At 42.3% G+C, this 22,475-nt stretch overlaps 3 protein-coding genes across 4 annotated transcripts; 2 read left to right on the plus strand and 1 right to left on the minus strand.

Moving 5' to 3' along the window:
* Positions 1 to 876: 876 nt before the first annotated feature.
* On the plus strand, positions 877 to 10,307 carry LOC102702373. The gene is made up of 24 exons (XM_006653296.3): positions 877 to 1,342; positions 1,442 to 1,481; positions 1,639 to 1,676; positions 2,059 to 2,185; positions 2,267 to 2,493; positions 2,620 to 2,765; positions 2,865 to 2,983; positions 3,454 to 3,542; positions 3,662 to 3,784; positions 3,879 to 3,914; positions 4,349 to 4,447; positions 4,526 to 4,713; positions 5,646 to 6,344; positions 6,446 to 6,580; positions 6,676 to 6,820; positions 6,918 to 7,199; positions 7,401 to 7,662; positions 7,798 to 7,964; positions 8,056 to 8,166; positions 8,449 to 8,500; positions 8,580 to 8,689; positions 8,808 to 8,936; positions 9,223 to 9,312; positions 9,395 to 10,307. Exons 1-24 carry the CDS (start codon positions 1,331 to 1,333, stop codon positions 9,941 to 9,943), a joined length of 3,975 nt encoding a protein of 1,324 aa, XP_006653359.2. The 5' UTR covers positions 877 to 1,330; the 3' UTR covers positions 9,944 to 10,307.
* A 212-nt stretch (positions 10,308 to 10,519) lies between these two features.
* LOC102702654 (uncharacterized protein At1g32220, chloroplastic) lies at positions 10,520 to 14,117 on the plus strand. The gene is made up of 7 exons (XM_006653297.3): positions 10,520 to 10,831; positions 10,944 to 11,037; positions 11,133 to 11,221; positions 11,719 to 11,774; positions 12,424 to 12,570; positions 13,447 to 13,572; positions 13,649 to 14,117. Exons 1-7 carry the CDS (start codon positions 10,689 to 10,691, stop codon positions 13,927 to 13,929), a joined length of 936 nt encoding a protein of 311 aa, XP_006653360.2. The 5' UTR covers positions 10,520 to 10,688; the 3' UTR covers positions 13,930 to 14,117.
* A 3,000-nt stretch (positions 14,118 to 17,117) lies between these two features.
* LOC102719481 (probable protein phosphatase 2C 39) lies at positions 17,118 to 21,107 on the minus strand. 2 transcript variants are annotated; one of them, XM_006652179.3, is made up of 6 exons: positions 20,834 to 21,107; positions 20,587 to 20,723; positions 20,360 to 20,488; positions 18,439 to 19,737; positions 18,083 to 18,347; positions 17,118 to 17,518 (listed from the first exon to the last, which is right to left on the minus strand). In XM_006652179.3, exons 4-6 carry the CDS (start codon positions 19,603 to 19,605, stop codon positions 17,391 to 17,393), a joined length of 1,560 nt encoding a protein of 519 aa, XP_006652242.1. In that variant the 5' UTR covers positions 19,606 to 19,737; positions 20,360 to 20,488; positions 20,587 to 20,723; positions 20,834 to 21,107; the 3' UTR covers positions 17,118 to 17,390. The 2 variants fall into 2 exon arrangements, with proteins under 2 accessions (XP_006652242.1, XP_015692103.1); XM_015836617.2 differs by having other exon boundaries at positions 20,562 to 20,723.
* Between the last annotated feature and the right edge of the window lie 1,368 nt (positions 21,108 to 22,475).

Below are 22,475 nucleotides of genomic sequence, written 5' to 3' on the forward strand. Positions count from 1 at the left end.
ATGGTGAAGCTAAAGCCTAAAGGTGTCCACCATGTCGTAGCAAGTGGAGGAGGAGGGGTGAGGCAAAAGTGTAGGGTGAGAGGGTCCCATGGCCATGGATAGGTTCAAGGATGGATGCCATTGTTGCCATGGATAGAACAGATAGTGCACTCTGCCATGGCAGGACGGTGTTCACGGCCGAGACGCCATTTGCTTCCGGAAAAGACGCAAAAGCTGTGGGGTCCGCTCGAGATCTCCTGGCTGCATCTTGCTGCTTGCTTCCGCTGTTGACTGTGAACAACGCCTCTTGTCTACTAGGATTACAGCGTCTTTAATCTTCTCTCCTCACTTTCCCTTTCTAAAAGCTTCACGGTCTCCTATACAACACGGACAACCTTCCGGTCGGTTGGTAACCTAGCCTGCGTCTGATGCTACCTCTCCAATGCTGCTGAAAACAGATCATAAAATGGAACAGAATGAAAATGAAAACGTTAGCTCTTGTATATCTTTAATTACTATTTCCTCCGTCCCAAAATAACTTCATCAGTATAGTCTACACAAAATTGTGAAATTATTTTGAGTCTGAGGGTGAACTACTTGAAAACACCGTTGTTCGTCCTACCTCTCCCTTCCTCGCATGCAGTATTATTACTTTGCCTGTTATTAGTACTCTCGAACACAAATGAATAAATGATAGAAGGAAAACAGTGAGGAGACACATCAAGGAGCAAAGGAAGACCACAAGCGTCTAGTGGTGAAAGGCCAGACCAAATTAATGGGCTTCCTAAGACCCATTTAGAACTCAAATGTAACTAGGCCATGGTCTGGCATCTGGCCCGTACTCTCACGGCCCATTTGCCCTTTTTTTTTTGTCTCGTCGTCATCGAGAGAACAAATTCCCGAATCGCCATGGACAACTGCGATAGGTGGAGAAGCTAAAGCAATTCGATTCCTTCCTTCCTCCTCTCCCAAGCCCACAGATCAGCCGACCTCCAATCGCCACCGATTCGCCGGAATCCCACCAGCCATCACCGGCGGTGGCCCCGCATAGGGAGAGAGGGGGGTGGGTAGCGGGTAGCCGGAACCCTATCCGATCGGCGTGGGCGAGACTCCCCGCCTTTTTCTTTCTCCCTTCGCCGCCTCGCGTGGGCGGGTGTCTGGTTTGTGTGGTGGGGGCGAATGCCGGGGGCGCGCCCACTGGTCTGGCAGGGCCCCCCTCGCCGCGCCGCCCCTTGCCTTCGCCTCGCTCCGCGTGCCCTCGCGCGGCCGGCTGCTCCGCTACTTATGTAGCATGTTGCTAGGGCTTTCGCTGCTCGCGTCGTGCGTCGGGTTCGTTGTCTTGTGGTCTTGAATGGGCCAGATGGTGAGTGCGGAGGAGTGGTTTCCTGAGATTGCGTGTTGTTCTTGATTTTTGGTGGGGTGAGAGCTTGTTCTGATTTCCCTGAAATCACAAATGGTGCAGGTTTCGGATGATAAATTTGAAGAGCAGGCCGCTCGTAATGGTAAATAGGCAGAGCTCACATCTTTCTCTACCGGTCTTCAGTTGCCTAATTCCCCGCGTCTTGAGCTGCACCTTACTCTTTCGGTTATTTGGTCGATCATTTGAATTTTGGATAGAAATGTGGTTGCCTAATGTGGCGTGGCATATTTTTTTGGCAGGTGAAATTATTAAGAATGGAAGGGAAATCCTATTCCAGGTGAAAATCTGTCTAGGCACATATATTGCTTTCATGCTATGAATCAAATTTGTTAGAGTTGATATGCAGAAATGAAATGCTACTGAATTAGTGGAAGATCAAACACGCACACAATTCATTTTGTGCGCCCACCTTCTGTAAATAGCTTTCTTCATTTTGAATTTTGGATAGTGGAATTGCCATATGTGTGCTCCACAAGGCAACGTGATTTGTTTTTTTATGTGTAGTTACATCTCATAATCCATGTGCAGCTTGATACAGCCCATTTACCTTCTGTCTTGTTTACTTAATCAATGGCCACCAGATTAATGCCTTCTCTAATCCAACAAATGGCTGTTATTTGTTTTCTTACATATGGTGTTATTTTTTGTTACTCTGTCAGGCTTTTAACTGGGAATCCCATAAGCACAACTGGTGGAGCTATTTAGAGGACAAAGTTGTTGACCTAGCAAAATCAGGGTTTACATCAGCATGGCTGCCTCCACCAACACAATCATTATCTCCAGAAGGCAAGCTAGTCAACAATACATCGTATCACTTGACCAGTTACAGAAATAAGGGTTCTGAATATCTGATGTGTTTCCTGACAGGCTATTTGCCGCAGAACCTGTACTGCCTTGACTCTTGTTATGGTTCCCTCCATGACCTAAAAGCATTGCTTCGAAAAATGAATGAAAACAATGTAAGGGCTATGGCAGATGTTGTTATTAACCATCGAGTTGGGACTACTCAAGGATCCAATGGGATGTATAATCGTTATGATGGTATCCCATTATCATGGGATGAACGTGCTGTTACATGTTGTTCTGGTGGAAAGGTAATCACATTGACTTGTTTTTGTGCAATGTAACCATATTTGTCCCAGCGTTATACTTGCGTACTATCTTAATAGTTACGTTTTGATACTAAACTAAACTCAATTTCTTGACAAACTTATTACAAGGGAAACAAAAGTACCGGCGATAATTTTGATGGGGTTCCTAACATAGACCATACCCAGCCATTTGTACGGAAGGATATTATTGACTGGTTGATCTGGCTTCGGGAAAACATTGGTTTTCAAGATTTTCGCTTTGATTTCACGAAAGGGTAAATAGTCAACTCCATATGTTAACATCATCTGTGAAAAGGGACCTCCAATTTGCTTTGTTCGCATGCTAATCAGTCACAGCTTTCTGTTTTGTGCAGTTATGCAGCAAAGTTTGTGAAAGAATACATTGAGCAATCAAAGCCTCTTTTTGCAGTGGGGGAATACTGGGATAGCTGTGAATATAGCCCCCCAGATTACCGTCTGAACTACAATCAGGGTATGGGAATCGTAATGGCATTGCTACTGATTGTTTATGTCATAGTGTTGTGATATCTGGCCTAAGTTCTCTAAAGTATATCCTTTGATTGATAACTGTGAATATTGAAATACTGTTTTTCTGTAGTTTACGATACTCTGTGTAATTGAAATTCTCTTGATTTTGAATTAACCACTGTCATGGTTCTCCTCTTTCATTGTTCTCTACTTCCTGTGCTATTTTGGAGATGAAACAAGGGATTACTTACTATTGTAAATGCATGGTGATTTCATTAGACTCGCTCTGTGTAGAAAGATTATGGTTTACACCATATACAAATTTTGAAACAGTTGCCTCAACTATTCAAATTGCTCCTTGCTTTACTGTGATGGAAATGGGGTATGTGTGTGTGTGTGTACGCGCGCGTGTGTATATATGTATATGTATCTATATATTGCATAGACTGAATATTTCTTTTTTCTTTTTAGCAGATAACCATCGGCAGAGAATTATCAATTGGATGGATAGCACTGGAGGACTTTGTGCTGCATTTGATTTTACAACAAAGGGTATTCTCCAGGTTAGAAATAGATCATTGTGCTAGTGATTAGTGAAACAGATAAATATCTTGACTCCTTTCTAGGCGTAAATATCTTTACTCTTTAGTGTTTAGTTTGACCAGTCTAGTGTTATTTTCAGGAAGCTGTCAAAGGTGAACTGTGGCGTTTGCGTGACCCTGAAGGAAAACCACCTGGTGCGATGGGCTGGTGGCCTTCAAGATCAGTCACATTTATTGAAAACCATGACACAGGATCCACTCAGGTATAGCACTTTATCTTCCTTACGTGCTCAAGGTAAGCTTAAACGTGCTAATATTTGTTTGCAAACAAACTAATTAAATAACTCATGATTGCAGGGTCATTGGCCATTCCCATCTGATCATATCATGGAGGTATGGTGTAAGGATTTCGATTGCTTTATTTTTGTCGTGTTTACTGTGCGATTGACTTTCAAAAACTACTTACCATTACAATGATAACTATGGCTGCGTTGGGCAAGCAGGGATAAGTTCTTATACCCCTTGTTTTCCGCGCGCACATTTCCCGAACTACTAAACGGTGTATTTTTTGCAAAAAATTTCTATAGGAAAGTTGTTTAAAAAAACATATTAATCTATTTTTTATTTTTTACTAATTAATTAATCATGTATTAATCTATTGTTACGTTTTCCGCGCTGGATAACTAACTCACCTCCACCCTCCTACCGAACGCAGCCTATGACCCAATAAAAAAACTGCTTTTAATTCAGTTTATTATTAATGCTGGTTACAAACTTACAATCAGGCATTTTGCCCTCATTAATATTCATAACATATGGTCTCTCAGGGATATGCTTATATACTTACTCATCCTGGTATCCCCATGGTGTTCTATGACCATTTCTATGACAAAGGTGATTCCTTCCATGGCGGAATTGCAAAACTGGTATTGTGCTGAATCTTTAGTGCCCAAATGTTATCTTTGGTAACTGCCGGCTCTGAATTTCAAATGTTTTGTACCCAGATGGAGATTAGGAAATTCCAAGACATACACAGCCGTTCGGCGGTCAAAATCTTGGAGGCCAGATCAGACCTGTACTCTGCAATCGTTGACGATAAGCTGTGCATGAAGATTGGGGACGGCTCCTGGTGCCCAAGCGGACCAGAGTGGAAGCTGGCGGCCTGTGGTGATAAATATGCTGTTTGGCATAAGTAGATATACCAACATACTACTACTCCAGTAGCTTCTTTCTTTTGAACACGATATACCAAACATGCTGTTATTCCTTCACAGCCTGAACTGTACTTATAGTATATTGAAGTACACCATAGTAGTACTATATGCTTTGCTAAGGTGCTTGTAGATCATCCCACTGCAATTTATCGCAGCACACAGCAGATATGTAAATATGTAAACTGTAATGTGAATACGTAATGCCAATGCGCATTTAGGAATAAGAATATGCCTTTTTATAAAGCTTTCTTGTGTCTTTTTTCCTTTTTAACCTATTGCACGTGCCTTTGCCATATATTTGAGTGCTTTTGCAGAGTTTCGTCATCTGCAGGTGGTCGGCATTCACTGGACCTGGCAATCTTCCAAGGGAAGGAGGAGCAGATCGCTTCCTTCCCTCAGAAGACGCAGATTCAACTGGCATTCTTGCACACAACTCCCTGTATTTCTCTCAAATTTAACGCGACGTTAGCTGTTTGTACAATCAAATCCCTTAAATTTTATTCATTGCTGGCTTTTGGGGAGAAGAAAAGAAGAAACTTTTGAAGTACCTGTATGACATATAAATGGCGGGAACTTGCATAAATTGAGGATTCAATTCCCGCCCTCGGTATCCTCTCCTCTCCTCTCCCCTTCCCATGGAGGCGGAACCGCCACCGGAGAGACACCGCGACCAACCCTCCACCTCCGGCGGCCTGGGCTACTTCCACCTCCGCCTCCACGCCGCCGGTGCGCCTGTCCTCCTCCTCCTCCGCTCCGACCGCCTCTACTCCCTATCCTTCTCCCGCCGCCGCGGGCCCCGCCTGCGCCTCCTCGCCTCCCCAGGCCGCCATCACAGCCGGCGCCGGCTCCGGCGCGACCCTGTCCTCAGCACATCGGGCTGCGTCGTCCGTCTCACGCACTGTTTCTCCAGCGACGACGCCGTGCGCGTCAACGGCCGGCCCCTCCTCCGTGGTAGGTGCCCGGTCGATCTGGCCGTCGGCGACGAGGTTTCTCTTCTTCGACGTGGCGCCAGGTATGGATTCTCGGTGGAGAAATTCGTCTCCTGCGAAGGGCCGGAGTTCGTGGCGGCGGAGCCCTGCGGGGAGGTTCTTGTGCTGCGGGCCGAGTCGCTCCTGAAGCGGCTGAGGGCGATATCGGAGAGCCATGATCCTCTTTCCTTCTTGAGGGATTCGAACTGTGCAGAGACTTGCAGCGAGGATGTTCCGGTGAAAAGGGCGAGGGAAGATGATTTCTTGCCCCTGAATACTCCAATTAATCCCATTGCCGAGGAGAATTTGCCGCTAGAACACTGTAATCTTGACCAGGGGAAATTGGAGCAATGCACTGATGCAGCAATTGCAAAAGAAGGCATTGATGAGTCCATTCAAGGAACCAAAGGGTGCAGCAATGGCAATACGGAGCAGAAAGACTGCAGCAATGGGAACACAGAGCAGCAGTACAATGAGGGTTGCTACTCAGATGGGAGCACATTCTTCCTGAATCGCCTCACTGGTTTTGGGCCTGCCACAAGAGTGGAGAAACAGAGTGGAGTGACACTTCCACAGCTTCTCCATCCTGTGGACAGTTTGGAGCGAGTATTTATCGCAACATTCACCTCGGATGTTTCATGGTGTGTCCTTTCTCTCTGTTCCTATATTTTCCCTTGCTTGCAACATTGAGAGAGATATGGTTGAATTGTTGATGGTAATACTAATTTGTGTATGGCCTAAGGTTTCTGGATTACTGCAAGGTTCCACAGAACCTGCCGGTGACAATAGCATGCCACAACAAGGAGAGGTGCTGGAGTGCGAGCCAGGAAAGTAGAACAGCAACCCCTTTCGGAAGCTATCCTAACCTACTATTAGTGTGAGTAGCAAACTTGTGTTTTGTTCAGTTGCTTTCTCCTCTTATATCTCACGCTTCTGCGAAGCACTGATGCTAATGTTAATTTTGTCCTCAAGTTATCCCCAATTCCCTGAAGAGATAGCATTTGGAAAAGATAGAAAGAAGCAAGGAGTGGCATGCCACCATCCGAAGCTCTTAGTGCTACAGAGGAAAGACAGCATGCGTATTGTTGTCACTTCAGCTAACTTAGTACCTAGACAGGTCGTTATCTTACTGCATTCATTGAAATGGTTTGTGCTATTTGTGGTGATTTCCACTGCCATACTCACTTAGTGAAAGTAAATTATGCTTGGTGCAGTGGTATCTCATAACAAACACAGTGTGGTGGCAAGATTTCCCTTGTAGGTCATCCCCAGATTATTCAGCTCTTTTTAGTAAAGCCGAGGAACCAAAATCAGATTTTGCTTCTCAGTTAGTTTCATTCATAGCATTCCTTGTCAATGAAGTTCCTAGCCAATCATATTGGATAAATGAGATAGCCAAGTACAATTTTGAAGGAGCTGCTGGATACCTCATTGCTTCAGTTCCAGGGATATATGCACACAGGCCTCACTACCTGGAGTCCAATTATTGCCTTTCAGTAAGTCTTATTTTCACAAATATTGTTTGTAGTTTACTTTATTGAAGCCATTTCAGTTAGCGACTTAACTAAGATTATTAGGCAGATATGCTAGGCCTAAGTGGGCTGTATTCCTAATCTAGGAACTAGATATTGCTCCTGTTCTTTCTAGTTTTAATCCATTCCTATTATCTAACTAACCACTGTCCATTATTTATGCAGAGAAAACAGATATTACGTACAAAATTGGCACATAGAGTGTTTCTTGGTTTTGTCCAAACATCTGTAGTTGGTCTATCCCACCGGTTTCACATGCCATCTGATGCTGGTTCTAAACTGAAAGCCTTGTCTGTGCTTCTTAGTAAATGCCATGTCAACATGCATGGAACTACCGAAGTGATTTTGAAGAGGAATACAAATATACCTGCAGATGCTAATGCTGTGAGTGTCCTTGTTGCTGATCTGGATAAATTTACCGAGGAAGGTACGTCTGTGCCTGCACATTTTTTGCCAAACAAACTTACCTCAAAATACTATGCGTTCCATGGTTCATGTGGCAAACACATACTTGGAATTTTCTTTTATTTTAAGTAATAGCCATGTCCAATGCCTGAAACAGATTCAGTCCATCTTGGTTTCCTGCCTAGAGAGGTTGCAAAGTGGGTATCTCCCCTCAGTGACTTGGGGTTCTTCAAATTTTCTGGATTTATCTACCCCAAAGAAGCCCTGGAAGCTGCATATGGAGTAACTAATACAAAAGTGCAGTTGCTTCTCCATGTATCAAAGGTATATAAAAAAATCTTGTGGGTAACTTTTCATAAGTTGGGGAATTATTGTGAAATTTTCCATGCATGTCTTACTGTCTCATAAAATTCAGGGTGCAGAGTTTTCTCAAATTTCAGGACTGATCCAGGATGAGCATCTTCCTTTGTTGTGCTCATTACTAGCATCCTTAAAGCGGTCCCTTGGACTCTGGCGATTAGAAGAGGTTTGCAATTTTATATGGGCCATATGCCCATATATGACCTTGATTTGATAAAGTGTGTTATGCATCAACTGAATTAGATTTCTGTTAGATGATTGTACTATTCCATATTATTTGGTGAATTAGTTCTTTTGAGAAAAACATGACCACTGGCAGTAGTTTGAAGGTGATCGGAATAATGCAAATTCATAATTGCTAGCTTTAATGTGAGATAATCCATACCACCTGTTCTATTTACTTGCATTAACCAAGTTTCTGAGCTGTAATCTCCATTGGATCAAACAGGTGTTGTCACATTTCAAATGGCCTGAAACACTTGAGACTGATTTTTTCTACAGTGAGTAAAGCATTTTTTTGTTGGCTGGAATCAATTATCTTATTCAGGGATTCTCTCTTCAGATTTAAAATATTTGTAGGTGCTTCATCTATTGGGACTTCAATTAATCCACAGTTCATTGCAAGCTTTGCTTCAGCAGCTGGTAAACGATCCAACCCGGATTTGGAGTCTGAAGAGTCTGATCCAGAGGTAATTTTTGACTGTTTATTGAAGCATACTCTATTCCAAATAAATCCCTGTCCTTTTTTTAAAAAAAAATCAATTCTGCAAGGACATAACTTTTACCAATTATCATTGGTTTTCCTAGTGGGGTTGCTGGACAACAAACCATGAGCTAAAGAAGCCATCTATCAATTTGCTGTTTCCAACAATTGACAGAGTGAAAAATGGTGCTTGTGGAATTCAATTGTCCAGGCATTTGTTTTCTCTTCCCGAGGTAGATTCTTCTTCTTTCAAATTATTATTTGCACAATTTACCAATAAGAGAGTTCATATTGTATGTGCATTATACTTGACGTGCTTGTAAGGCTGTAACCCAAGTCTTCGTTTTTGGTCTAAAGCTGCATACTATCCTTGCATGGTTTAGTTCAGTGACTTAAAGAAATTATGCAAATCGGAATAAGCAACCATATCGGTCTATTTAGAGGAGCAATACTAAGCATATTGCTAATTCATGGTATACATTTAGTATTGCAGTGGGAGTAACTCTTTCCTTTTGGCAGAGAACATGGCAAAGATTGAGATCTACTGGTATATTTCGTGATGCAATCCCACATCCATATCACAGGATAGGACATCCTATGCATGTCAAGGTATTATGATACATATTTTGGGGAGTATCATTGGTTAAGTTCTGTATCATTTTTTTAGTGACACCAGTTTAAATCATTGCAGGTTGCCCAGAGACGTTTTAGATCTCGTCTAGGCAGACACTCATTTGGTTGGACTTACTGTGGGTCTCACAATTTCAGTCCAGCAGCCTGGGGGCATATACTCCCTCCACCCAAAGCAAATCCTAGTGAAGTCAGGGCAGTTTCTTCTGGTCCAAGGCTACACATTTGCAACTATGAGCTTGGCATCATCCTCATTGTTCCACCATCGAGCATGTCAAAGCAGACCAGTGGAAGGAGGCGTGAGATCAATGACATTGCGCTGCCATTTGTCGTCCCTCCACCGCAATATAAGCCAGGTGATAGGCCTGCGACATCGTTGGCCATGCGAGAGGCCATGGCTGAAGCTAGTATTCTGCAAAGTAACGATTTAGTAGACTTGTCGGAGGATACCGACGAGGATTTACCTAATGAAGACAATGATGATGAGCATTTGATTGAGCTATCTGATTGCTCTCCTGAAGAGAAGGAAGAGGAGAAGATCTACGCGGAGACGTTATGGGAGCAAGTAGATTCTTCACAAAGCCAGGAAATGGACCAGAATGACCACTGAAGTTGAAGTGTTTCTGGAGGTTTACGCAGGAGATGCATACTTATGGTCGATAGGAGAATTTGCCTGACAAGAAGAGTGCATAAGTGGAGTTAGTAACATCACAAACAAATACGCTCCAGCACTTCTCTGTGAAGTGTCTGATTGGCTGCTCAGAGAACAAGAAAAGTTCTTGCCATTGCATCTCAAACTCTCAAGAGCAGGTAGCCGCACAATCTGACGAAATCCGCCTAAAACCATGATTCTTTCTCATTGAAGCTGATTGATTCCACTGTCATTTGTTAGAATTAGATTTACAGAGTGCACTGTACACTGTACATTTGTTGTCATTCTTTCTTGCATTGAAATACATCTATACTTCAACTTTACAGCGTTCAGTTGAGTTTACGTTTTATCACATAGAAGAATCACGGCCGTCCAAACAGATCTGGACGGTGTCGATGCATCGTCTGGAGCTCCTGCTCAATAATAAAAATAAAAACAATATAAAATCCACCGTGTCAAGCCTCACGCCACACCAGAGGCCACACGCGACAGCCACATGAAATTCGGGAACGCGACGTGGCAGCGAGAGGGGCCAGGGCTCCAAGCCACAAAACCGCCCACGCGAGGCGAGGCGAGACGAGACACGAATCCGCCGCTCCCGACGCAGCAACGCCGTCGCCGTCGCCGCCGGAATAGAGCAGGAGGAGCGCTCGCGGGAGCACCTCCACCCACCCGTTTGGGTTCCCTCGGCAGACCGAGTGACATGTCCCCCTCGCCGCTGCTCGTCCGGCCGCCGGCGCCGGCGCCGGCGAGCCCGTCCCTGCCGCCTCGCCGGTGCGCTCCGGCCGTAGCCTCTCCGGCGCTCCGCGTGGCTCCGTCCAGCGCCTCTGCAGCCCCATTCTCCAGGTAAACCCCACTCTGCCTTCCTCGTTCACTGGCTTGCTGCGAAATTTGCGTGCAACGGATGGGGATTTCGGCTTGGAATTTAGCGTGACGCGGGTTTCTCTTGATGCCGCAGGCTGCTCACCAGGCGCAATTTTGCTGCGTCTGATATTAGAGAGGACTACTCCTCCACTCCAATTGATGTCGTTGCCGATGTAAAAACCGAGAAGGCAAGAATTTGAGCAGCAGTTCCATATGATTCGGCCTCTGTGAGGTAATGCCGTTTTGCCACCCAATATCCTGAAGTGTTTCTCGATGTTTGCAGATTGTGGTGTTGGGAGGGAGTGGATTTGTTGGCTCTGCTATTTGCAAAGCTGCTGTCTCTAAGGGCATTGAGGTTGTGAGCCTTAGCAGGTAGCAAGTTTTCTCTTGTACATTGATTCCTTGAAACACAACACTATATGTTGTGTACGTCAAGTTAATATTGAGAAATGCAATTTTTTATCAAGTTCCTACATCTTTTCAATAGCTTTCAGTTTATCTTTCTTGGTCCATTTCTCTATTTGACTTGATTGTTTTGGTAAATTGGGTCAAACAACCTGGTCCCACAATGTTAATCACTTTATTAAGGTCTTGCATGACTGCTCGAGTAAGTTGCGCAGTGTACACTCCTGAATTCTCTGTACGCAGCGGAAACCAAAGTTCAGTACATGATGAATTGATGATAATTCATGGCTTACGTTTTTTTTTTAATTGAGAGTACAAATACATTCATCAAGGGGGCTAGATGAAGCTTTGAGAAAATGGTGGGAATCTGAGAAAAAAAAATGTTAATATACCATATCTGAGTACCAAATCTGCATTTTATGATTTCTATCACATTTGCTTTACTGTGTGTGCGTTCATGACAGGTCAGGAAGACCATCTTACTCTGATCCATGGGTTGATCAAGTTACTTGGCTAGCAGGTATGCTTAGTTATGGAAACCTTCTTGGCTACGAGATTCATCTAACATAAGTTCACTCTCTTAGCCTAGTCTTGTTTTATTGTTGATCGAAAATGGAGTTATGCTTCATGTTATGATGGTTCAATCTGCAAATGATGGATTTATTAGGTAGCTTATAGCCCAAAAATTTACAGGGAGAATGACAGTCATCAGATTTTATCCAGAGATAATACATGTACAGAAATATGTACATTATATATAACACAATCTATGGTAGTACTTTACAAACTTTATGTTGAAGCCATTCCATTTAACTTTGTACAATTTTGGATACATAAAAATTTCTGATGCTGTAGATAATTGCTCTTTGTTGGCTGATGATGCTTGTACTGTATTTATTTCTACTTGTTGCTGAGTCCTGAAACATTGTTTGTTTGGAAATAACTCTACACCTAAGCACTTATCTTGCCTCTTTGTTTTGGCCATGCTCATTGGCTTTAACGTTATGCTCACAGAGAATGAACTTGATTTAAGTCCTCAGTAATTCCACCTTGCCATCTTGTTCCTCTGGCTTAGTCGCATGACTATGTTGGATTCCCGAGAGTGTGATTTGTATGCTGAGTTTCTTTCGCTGCTGCTCGTTTAAGCATCTTATCTTACTATGTTATAGGAGATGTTTTCTATGCAAGATGGGATGAAGTGTTGGTCGGTGCTACTGCTGTTGTGTCTACTCTTGGTGGGTTTGGTAATGAAGAACAGATGAAAAGGATAAATGGTGAGGCAAATGTAACAGCAGTAGATGCTGCAAAAGAATTTGGTAAGTATGGTATATATATGACCTCAGGTGCATATTATGCAGTTCCATTCTTAACCTAAGTTTCTTCGAGCAGTTGCATTGAAAGATACTCCTTCCTTTAAATTTTGTAAGGCTTTGTTGTATTGCAACTATTTGCAAATTGTAATCTGTTGTATTTTGTTGCTATTCTCTTCTTCCACATAAAAGACTGTCTTATCTTTGGAAAGAACTTAATGGACATTAGTCATTCTCTTACATAATTTCTCAATCTCACAAATTTCTTAATCTATGCATTGGCCAAATCAGAAAATATGCCCTGTAAAAATTGACTGAAGGGGTTGCATACTGTTACTGTGATATATGAATTTATGATGCATATGGCACCAAATGGATTTTAACTCAAAATATTCTCTCAAATGTTCGCAGAAGTATCACACTAGACAAATCCCTGTAATATGTTAGTCTACGAGGTGTCAATAAATCAAAATGAAATACTCTACTGTAGTATGTTGGTACTATCATCATGGGAATCTAGAGCGCAGTTGATAGTTATAAGCTCCTACATGTACTTAGTTTTGCAATTTACCAAGTTTCTAGCTACTGTAAGCCAACATATATTTTGATTTTATCATAGTTTAAACTATATAAAATTGTAACCCTGAAACCTGAAGGTATTTAGCCAGGCGCATGTTGTGAAATAAATGACATGTTGATAGGAAATTTGTAGAACTGTGCCCACTTTTACTAGGACAGATTAATTACCTCCCACAGGTGGGACTTATCCTTTGTAGAACTGTGCCCACTGTCTTGTTAACCAGTCCTTTCCTTTTCTTTTTATTGAAACAGCTAAAAAAAATAAAGAAGGTAATGTATCTTCTTTTGTATATTCTTCCGCAGGCATCCCCAAATTCATTTTAATTTCTGTTCATGATTACAATCTTCCATCCTTTCTTCTTAACTCGGGTTACTTCACTGGTAAGAGAAAGGCTGAATCTGAAGTGCTCTCCAAATACCCAACCTCAGGTTAGACTACATTTATGACAAACAATCTCACTTTTACATATTTGTCATGTATCTAATCAACATTTTTTTTAATCAGGTGTTGTATTGAGGCCTGGTTTCATTTATGGTAAAAGGAAAGTTGATGGCTTTGAGATACCACTCGATGTTGTAGGACAGCCATTAGAAAAACTACTTTCCTCTGTTGAAAATTTCACAAAACCGTTGAGTTCTTTGCCAGCTTCTGACCTACTCCTTGCACCCCCAGTGAGTGTGGATGATGTTGCCTATGCTGTGATCAATGGAGTCATAGATGACAGCTTCTTTGGTGTCTTCACAATTGAGCAAATTAAGGAAGCCGCGACGAAAGTAAGAGTGTGAGCTGGGAGTCTTCCTTGCACAGGTGGAAGATTTCCAAACCTGCGGATCCTTATTAAGTGATATCTCAGTGTTTTCTTGCAGTCTTAGATCATACATTCAATGGTTACAATTAAGTCCAAACACTGTACAGTATATGAATAAGAATGTAGTAGTTGTTCCCTCCAATCAGAGAAGGCATTGATGGCAAACGGCCAATGCGTTCCATTGCTTACTAGGAAATGCGTTACCAAATCATTGTTCTGCTGGAGCTGTTGTAAGGTGGAACCATCGCTGATACTCTGGACCTAACCCCGTTTTCAGGTTGACACCATATGCTGAACATGGATGGTAAAAGTTTCTTAGATCGGCTTTGTATTCTAAGTGCCCGTAGATATTGTGTTATATGAATTTCCTTAGATCAGTTTTGTGTTTTTACTCTTTTGTTTAAGTGTGAGTGAACTTGGTAACTTGTCAATTGAATGTGCTCAGTGCTCTTCTGAACAACGAGCACCACTGAGGTCGCGTTCGGCGGAGTAAAAACGGGTGTTAGTTATCCGATTATTAATTATAAAAATATAAAATAGATTAATATGGTTATTTAAAACAATTTTTCTACAAAAATTTTTCGTTAGGAAATGGGGAGCCGAACGCAGCCTGAATACAAATGTAATGAAATGAAAAATACTCAATCAAACATACTATGTGTAGCACGGTTCTTTTTTGGCGATGAGCACAGTTGTTTTTAAGATTTATTAGAAATTCACGCTTCAAGTCGAGGACAATGGGAAGGAGCGTATAATCTTCTTAACTTTGTTAACTGATCATACTGTGTTCTTGGCCCGTTGCATAATCGCGTGCCATTAACATCACATTCAGTTCAAGAATGTAAGAGAAAGGAGTTCATTACCATCTACTACTCCATTTCAATTATATATACTCTCCTATTTTATATTATAAGATATTTTGACTCAACCTATATTCACTCATAGATCAATGCATATATTTTATATACTAGCGAAATTCTGTGCGTTGCAATGAATTTTCTTAATAATTGGCTAAGAGCCTTAAATGTTACTTGAATTAAAGATGACAAAAGTTCACATATCAAATAGAATCGACCCTGTCTTTTAACACTTTTTCTGTTCAAAGTTCAAACAAATAGGGAGTTGGTTTTGGAGAGCACTCCCGTATCTCATGGACCAACATGTCATTGATCGTGATATTGGCGGACTCATTATCATCACTATTGTTTTTAAATAGTATAGATATGTTCAGATTCATTAGCATCCATACGAATATAGAAATAGCTAAAAAAAATACTATTTCAGTAATAATAACATAGAGATCGGGAAACATCTAAATACCAGGATGGCAAAGTGCGTAGCGGTAGGAATTCTTTGTATTATTGTTCATGTCACGGCAACCACTGACATGATCTCATCCAATATATTAGTGAGTTTACCAATATATTAGTGAGTTTGTGTGGTGCAGTACTATAAAGGATCAGTATCTATGTATAAATAGTGACTTTACCAATGTTACACTTGTGTTATTTGCGAGAACTCATGATTTAGACCGTGTGACACAAAAACAGCATCACGTATTCACGCTATAACCACCGTAGAAGATAAAAAAATAGTCACAACTCACAACCATTAACTCATTAAGGCATCATATGTCAACTCTGTCTGATTACCATTTTTCATTCCAACACGAGCAGCGAATCTACGGTAGATACCGAGTTTTTACCATAAAAATTCCATCTTTATTCACTTGCACATGCAACATTGACACATTGCACCCCGGTCGCCTAGTACGGCTCAAGGCAGTCAGAAAAACGGTGATCCAACGAGGCATCCTCCTCCTCCGCCGCCGCCGCGGCCGTAGAGCTTGCAGCCGGAGACCTGACGGTGATCGACGGCCCACCGGTCGGTGTCAGGCACTGAGCCGGCACCCTCCGGCTCTCCCGGGGCGCCGGCGCCGGCCGGGACACGCCGTGTTCGGCCAGCGCCTGCTCCACCTGCAGCAGCTGCATCTGCTTCCTCCGCTGCTCCCTCCTCACCTCGTTGCGTCTGTTCACGTAGTCCTCGTGGATGAACACGTCCATCTCGTATTCCTTCTCCCAAACTCTAAGCGAAACTAATCCAAACTACTTCCAAAAGCTGGAGGAGCAGTGGACTAATGGCAAGTTAAACCCAAATTCGGAGGAAGAAGAGACAGTTACACTGAACTACTGAAGAAGCTGCATATGTTTATAGGGCGATTTGGGTCCCAAAGAAAGATGGAGGTCGCCATCATCAGTCGCTTTAACCTTATCCTTTTTTAATCCCGAAAGATCAAACTTTTAGCCATTTTTACAAGGCGGAGCAGCTGCTATTAGTCTATGCCAAGTGTGAAGTCCACAACGCTGCACAAAAGAAAGAAATGCCTGCATAATGGCATGGCCAAACTGTTCAGGCTCAAAAAGGTTTTATGTAAGCACGAATGGCTGGTTTCTTCAAACTTCATAATGCCAATTCCTATGGCTATTCCTTGGTCTTTTGTGTTATAGAATTCTTTCTGTTTCTCTGTCTGTTGCTCCTGTGAAAGGTATTTTAAGCTATAATTAAGACATCGCCGTCATGAGTGATGTGTCAAAACTGAAGGATTCGTGGTGTACATGAGTAGATGAACAGGACAACGGTGTGCTCCAGGTTGGACCTTGGCTGCCGGGTCGCTATTGTTGCAAAGAAAAACAAGTAGCTGCTTGCTTGCAGCGACATGGAATCGATTGGATCAGGAACCACAAAAATGATACTAGAGGTGTGTGAATTTTGGTGTATTTGATGTGACCAAGATTCATCATCCTGTCTGGATGTTTTATGGAAAAAAACCAAAATACATATGTACAAATGAAAAATAATTTATAAATAAAAATTTTATATAGGTATTCTTAGCAATCTAAAAACCAAGTCTAAAAAATAAACCCCGGTTTAAATGGTTCCAAAATCAACTCAATTTAAGGTCAAAAAGATGAGGGTAATCTCCTTCAGATTGGTAGCCAATGATACTTTAAGAAGTCCATGTGCTGGGAGTGGCCTTTGCATGGATCCCATCCACATTTTTCAGTTCAATGAAACAGACCATGGCTCATACGGTCATACTTGAAGATTACCAACACTGATTATATATATATATATATATATATGAAAATTTTCAACACCATTAGCTAATGAAAGCTTATGACTATCCCATTCTGCTCTTTTGATTGTAATGCCACAGAAGAGCATCAGTGTACAAGTCATGTGCAAAATTATGACAAACAAATTTGCCGTCCACCTTTTGACTTAACAAAAGGATTGGTCACTCCCAAAACTCCAAAAGGATATGTACACACATCATTTCGTTTATTAACTATCACACGGTATTCCTAAAACACACATGCGAGCAACCACAAAACTTTTTTTTACCAGCTGATAGATTGTTCCATGAAATCTGCATCTTCATAGCGAAGTTGACGCTGTCATTGTCCTTTGAGCATTTCCAAGGATGATAACAATGACGGTAACATCATCATGGTACTTTCTCCTACTCCCAACAGGTATCCTCATTAATTCTTCAGCTGTTAAAGCTGGAATAACAAAGGAAGAACAAAAGTTGAAGAGTTAGTTTAAGTCCCTGATTTCAATATAGCTCTGAAAGCGTGCAAAAGTATGCTAATTACATAAAATATAAAAATCATTAAAAATGTACTTTCTTCCAGAGATATTAGTGCAGGTGCTATTAGTGCAGGTACAATAGCAGGCTAAAAGCCAACTATAAGTATATTTTAAAGAGATAAGAGGGAGTGAGAAGAGAGGTGGACTACTAATTTGTAGCCAGCTGCACAGCGTGTTCCAAGACAAAATGTGTGTATAACATGTGGAACCACGTATTGATGTTTTGTAGGTAATTATTGTATGAGTTGGCTATTAGATTGGCTATAGATGAATTAGAGCCAGTAGTTGGCTATACTATTGAATTTGCTCTTAACTGTCCCTGCATCTACGACATAACTTTAGAGCTTACACAATCAAAGCTAAGGCTATGTATAATATGGAATATGCATTTCAGGGCAAGAGTGTCTTAATGCTAACACTTGTATATTTTTTTAGTATATCAAAGTATAGGATAAACAATATATTTGGGAGGATACCTGCTTCTTTCGCTGCTTTAAGTAAAAGTTGCTCAATGAGATACTTTGCAGGATCGCCAATTGGATTATCATGCATAAATTGATAAACCAACTGAACAACTTCGTCATTGCTGAAGAAATCAAATAAGCCATCACTGCCAAGCACAACAAATAAATCGTCCTCTGTAACTTTGTGACTAACTGTGTGTGGATTTGTGTACACGTAAGGTGGGCTGCACAAGTTACGAACTCGGAGAATTCCCATGAGTGCATCATTTAACTTTTTCTGCAAATTGACATGAAAGCATGCAGGTTAAAATATCATAACGGTGATGGATTGGTGCACCTTGTTCACAAACCAAAGTACAATATGTTACCTGTTTTAGATAGCCAACTCCAAAAGCACGAGTAACCTTCAGCTTCCCCTTTATTTTGTTACCCATCACAACTGATGGTTCATTAGGATGAGCAGCTAAAAGTTTTTGGTACTCCAATGGATTTTCAAGTGAGTGGATCTCAGTCAATTGAACAGCCTTCAATTTATCCATTCCTAATGATGGCATTGAAGCAAGTACTGCTCTACTATCCCCAAGATTTAAGATGCACAAATCTGTTCCATGTAGAAGCACAACCAGAACACAAGACCCAACTGATACTAAATCTGGCCTATCGTCCATCTCTTGTTCAACCATACATAAAAAGTCATTTTCAGCTTGCTCAACAGCAGTAGTGAGGCACTTGAGCACACCAGCTCGAAATGTTTCAGAAAACTTCACATCTTCATTTTCTGCAAATCTCATGGCCAGTGTTAACTCACTTTTAACACCATTAAGAGAGCCCTCTGATGAGCCATAAAGACCATTCTCTTGTTTAATCCGGCACTCTAACAAATATAGGTAATATACTATATTATCGTATAGAGTTACTGCCAAAAAGTCAGCTGCATCTCGTCCATTAAATCCATCATAAATGCCACAAATCAACCATCCATTCTTCTCAGAGCACACGGCTTGGACTCTATCTTCTCCAGCAGCTCCACCAGCCATTTTTATCTCTGTACTTGTCACAAAATTGGATGACACAGTAGTTGGGGCACTGGACCTCCAGATATTTTTACTGATTTCAAATATAGAGCTCCCAGTCGATCCAGGGCTGCCTGAGGTGGATAACAAGTCCAATCTTGACATTGATGGGGAAGAAACAATTTTTCTAAAAGAGTTTGGAGAGTCTAGTTCTGGTAAAATTTCTTCCCCAATAAGACCATTGCAAATGTTTGTATTGGCCAGTGTGAAATTGGCACTAATTGCAGCGCCGGACAAACAAGTAAAGGATCCATTTTGTGATGCCATCATGGAATTAGTTTCAAGCCTCTTTTTGGGAGAGATGTCATACTCATCAGTGTCTAGAGAAAACCTCTGATAAGAATTACGATGATATCCAAAGCTGACGTTGAGATTGCTATAACTCCTGACAAGCATGTCTTCTTCCTCAGAACTGATGCTGTGATCATTGGAGCTCTTATCAAACAATTCTTCATCCACCATCTTTTTCGACAGAAGTATAACACCAATTATAGCGTATATTGCTGTCAAACTTTGCTTGGAAGGTTCAAATGCTACTTAAAGCCCATGCCAATTACAGAACCTTTTATACTTAAATGGAAACGCAAACCAGACCTGCAGTTTTAACACAATGCATATCTAAGTACAATGTGAGCATGTAAATCCAAGGAAACTTTTCGTAAATTGAAACAACCTTTTTTGCAACCACAACAACCTTTCTGTATGCGTCCTCGGATTGGCCCAGGGGATCGAATTGATTATAGAAATATTAGTTTAATTAATTGGCTTCTGTCAACTGACCCTGAGCAGAGTACTACTAGTCCTTAGTTTGACTATCCCTCCATCCGAAGTATAAGCAGGGAAGGAATCAAAGAGAAGCCCCAGTAGTTTGACATTTACAACTGCTACTATGCCTCAATGTTTACATGACCACAAGTCCACAACCACAATATGAGCTTAATTGTACAACTCTACTTAATTATTAAATATAGACGGCATCATTTTATACTTGTCCAAATTTTCTTTTCATAAGCAACCAGGCACGGTAGGCACAGTTCGTGGAGTTCTTGAAAAATGAGAAGACCACAACCCAGAATCCACATAACATAAAATTCAACGAGATCTACTATCAAAAATCTCTTCCTCCCCCCACCACCAAATCAATCGAGGGCACCATCACAAAAGAGAAATCACGAAATTAGGGAGCAGGCAAGGCAACAGAGCCGATAGCAACAACCTGAAGTAAGAAGGGGTTGCTTCTGTTCAAGGAGTGATCCCGCATACGACAGGGCCAGGCAGTTCGATGAACTTCACCGCAGCGGCTATGACCAGTGCTCCCACAGAAACTAACCTTCTTGGCGTTCACCTACGCACCCCAAACAACACGCATGATGAGAAAGGACAGCAACAAAACAAACAAACAAACAAACGAGAAATACCCGCGCAAACCATCCTTATCCTTACAGATGCATCCATCAAGTTCAGAGCGATGGGAATTTGGCCAGTTGACGCAGCCCCTCCTCTCCCCCCATCCCTGAACCCCCAATCCTACGAAAAAGACCAAATCTTTACCCCCTCAGAAGGCCCCCTCCTTGGCGGACCTGCGCACAACACGGATCAAGAATCAGTACACAAATAGGAAAGACATGTCGTACTCCTACATAACACAAACCAAACAAAAACCAGAGGAAGAGAGAGATGATTCGTTTACCATAAAAATACGGTCTTTTTTCCCTCCTCCTCCTTCTGTTGCAGCTGCAGACACCTGCGCCTTTGCAGCAGCTAGCTCGCGGGCGGGCCAAGAAAGGCAAAGAACAAAGAGCAGATGCAAAGCCGAGAGGCGGAGAAGTGGCGGGTAGACGAAGACGGGACGGGTGTGGTGTGGAGAATGGGGGAAATTGAGAGGAAGGTGTGGGCTTCCGGGAATATATTGAGGTGGGAGAGAAGAGAAAGGGAGAGGGAGAAGCAACAGATTCATTCTTTCTCTCTCTTCTCTTTTTCTATTCTCGCGGATTGGATAGGTTTAAATCTAAGAAAAAATTTGAGCCATAAGGTAAAAAAAAATACCATAAAATTTTTTAGCTTTTCAACGATACCACACAGAGCTTAACGGAAGTGGGACTGAAAATAGAGTTTGTTTGTAGGACCGAAATACCCCTGTGTGCGTGGAACGGGAGCGTCGACGTCGGCGTCGGCCTGGGTGGAGCGTCGACGTTGGCAGCGTGTCAGCCGGCCGACGTGCCTCGGCTAGCAGGGCGGGGGTCGGGAAGTCGCGGGCGTCGACTGGCGGGGAGGGGAGTTGGCCGGCGGCCGGCGAGAGAGCGTCGGCCGGCGGCACCAGGAGTCGGCCGGCGATCGGGCGTGGGCTGGCGGGGCGACTGCCGGCCGGGACCGCGGGAGTCGACGCGGGCGCCAGCTGACCAGCAAGGAGAGAAGATGTCCGGCGGGCGGGCGGGCGTGGGCCGGCGGGGCGGGGAGGGGCAAAATACGAGTGACCAAAACCGAACAGTGTTTACTGTAAACGGGGGAGTGCTCGCCATAGCTAGTCCACATGTTCCAATCAGCAGCAAAACCAACTGTTGACAGTGTTGAGGCGAGACTGTCCTCTCTGTGTTTTGGCCACAGCCGATTAGCCAATAGCACCGGTCCGTGTCACAACTTTCGCTTTCTTAAATTATGCATCGGATAAGCATGGCCACTGCAGAATATAGCATGTATACAGTGTGAGATGTGGCGAGCAGCAGATGCGATGAACCATGATGCACGATTGATTAACCGGAAGCGAGCTCGAATTACGAGAGGCATCGGCGAAAACGATCCAGTGAATATCAGGCCTCGTTTAGTTTCTAATTTTTTTTCAAAAACATCACATTGAATTTTTTACACCTAAATAAAGCATTAAACATAGATGAACCAAAGAACTAATTACACAGTTATGAAAGAAATCTTGAGACGAATCTTTTGAGCCTAATTAGCCCATGATTAGCCATAAGTGCTATAGTAACCAACATGTGCTAATGGCGGATTAATTAGGCTCAAAAGATTCGTCTCGCGATTTCTAGGCTAGCCGTGAAATTCGTTTTTTCATTCGTGTCCAAAATCCCCTTCCGACATCCGATCAAATATTTGATGTGACACTTTCTCCAAAAATTCTCTAATCTAAACACCACCTCAAACGGGCGGGGCGAGACCGCCATATGCTGATGCGGCAACTGTATACTCTGCTAATCTTCTATGATAATTGGTGTGCCATCCTTTTGATCTACTACTTTATTTGTTTTAAAATGTAAATACTTTAAGTTATTTAGTATGATTAAAACTGAAAAGAAAAAAAACTATGATACTCTTGATAA

This window comes from Oryza brachyantha, chromosome 4 (assembly GCF_000231095.2).
Source record: "Oryza brachyantha chromosome 4, ObraRS2, whole genome shotgun sequence".
Lineage (NCBI taxonomy): Eukaryota > Viridiplantae > Streptophyta > Magnoliopsida > Poales > Poaceae > Oryza > Oryza brachyantha.

Bases quoted from the DNA above. Each gene is read 5' to 3' on its own strand.
- LOC102719481 (XM_006652179.3), bottom strand. From the start codon at position 19,605: ATGGTGGATGAAGAATTGTTTGATAAGAGCTCCAATGATCACAGCATC. The intron at 18,348-18,438 runs GTAACATATTGT...GTCAATTTGCAG, and splicing joins GAGTTGGCTATCTAAAACAG to AAAAAGTTAAATGATGCACT. The intron at 17,519-18,082 runs GTATCCTCCCAA...TTGTTATTCCAG, and splicing joins TAAAGCAGCGAAAGAAGCAG to CTTTAACAGCTGAAGAATTA.
- LOC102702654 (XM_006653297.3), top strand. From the start codon at position 10,689: ATGTCCCCCTCGCCGCTGCTCGTCCGGCCGCCGGCGCCGGCGCCGGCG. The intron at 11,222-11,718 runs GTAGCAAGTTTT...CGTTCATGACAG, and splicing joins GAGGTTGTGAGCCTTAGCAG to GTCAGGAAGACCATCTTACT. The intron at 12,571-13,446 runs GTAAGTATGGTA...ATTCTTCCGCAG, and splicing joins AGATGCTGCAAAAGAATTTG to GCATCCCCAAATTCATTTTA.
- LOC102702373 (XM_006653296.3), top strand. The intron at 2,766-2,864 runs GTAAATAGTCAA...TGTTTTGTGCAG, and splicing joins CGCTTTGATTTCACGAAAGG to TTATGCAGCAAAGTTTGTGA. The intron at 8,167-8,448 runs GTTTGCAATTTT...TGGATCAAACAG, and splicing joins GACTCTGGCGATTAGAAGAG to GTGTTGTCACATTTCAAATG.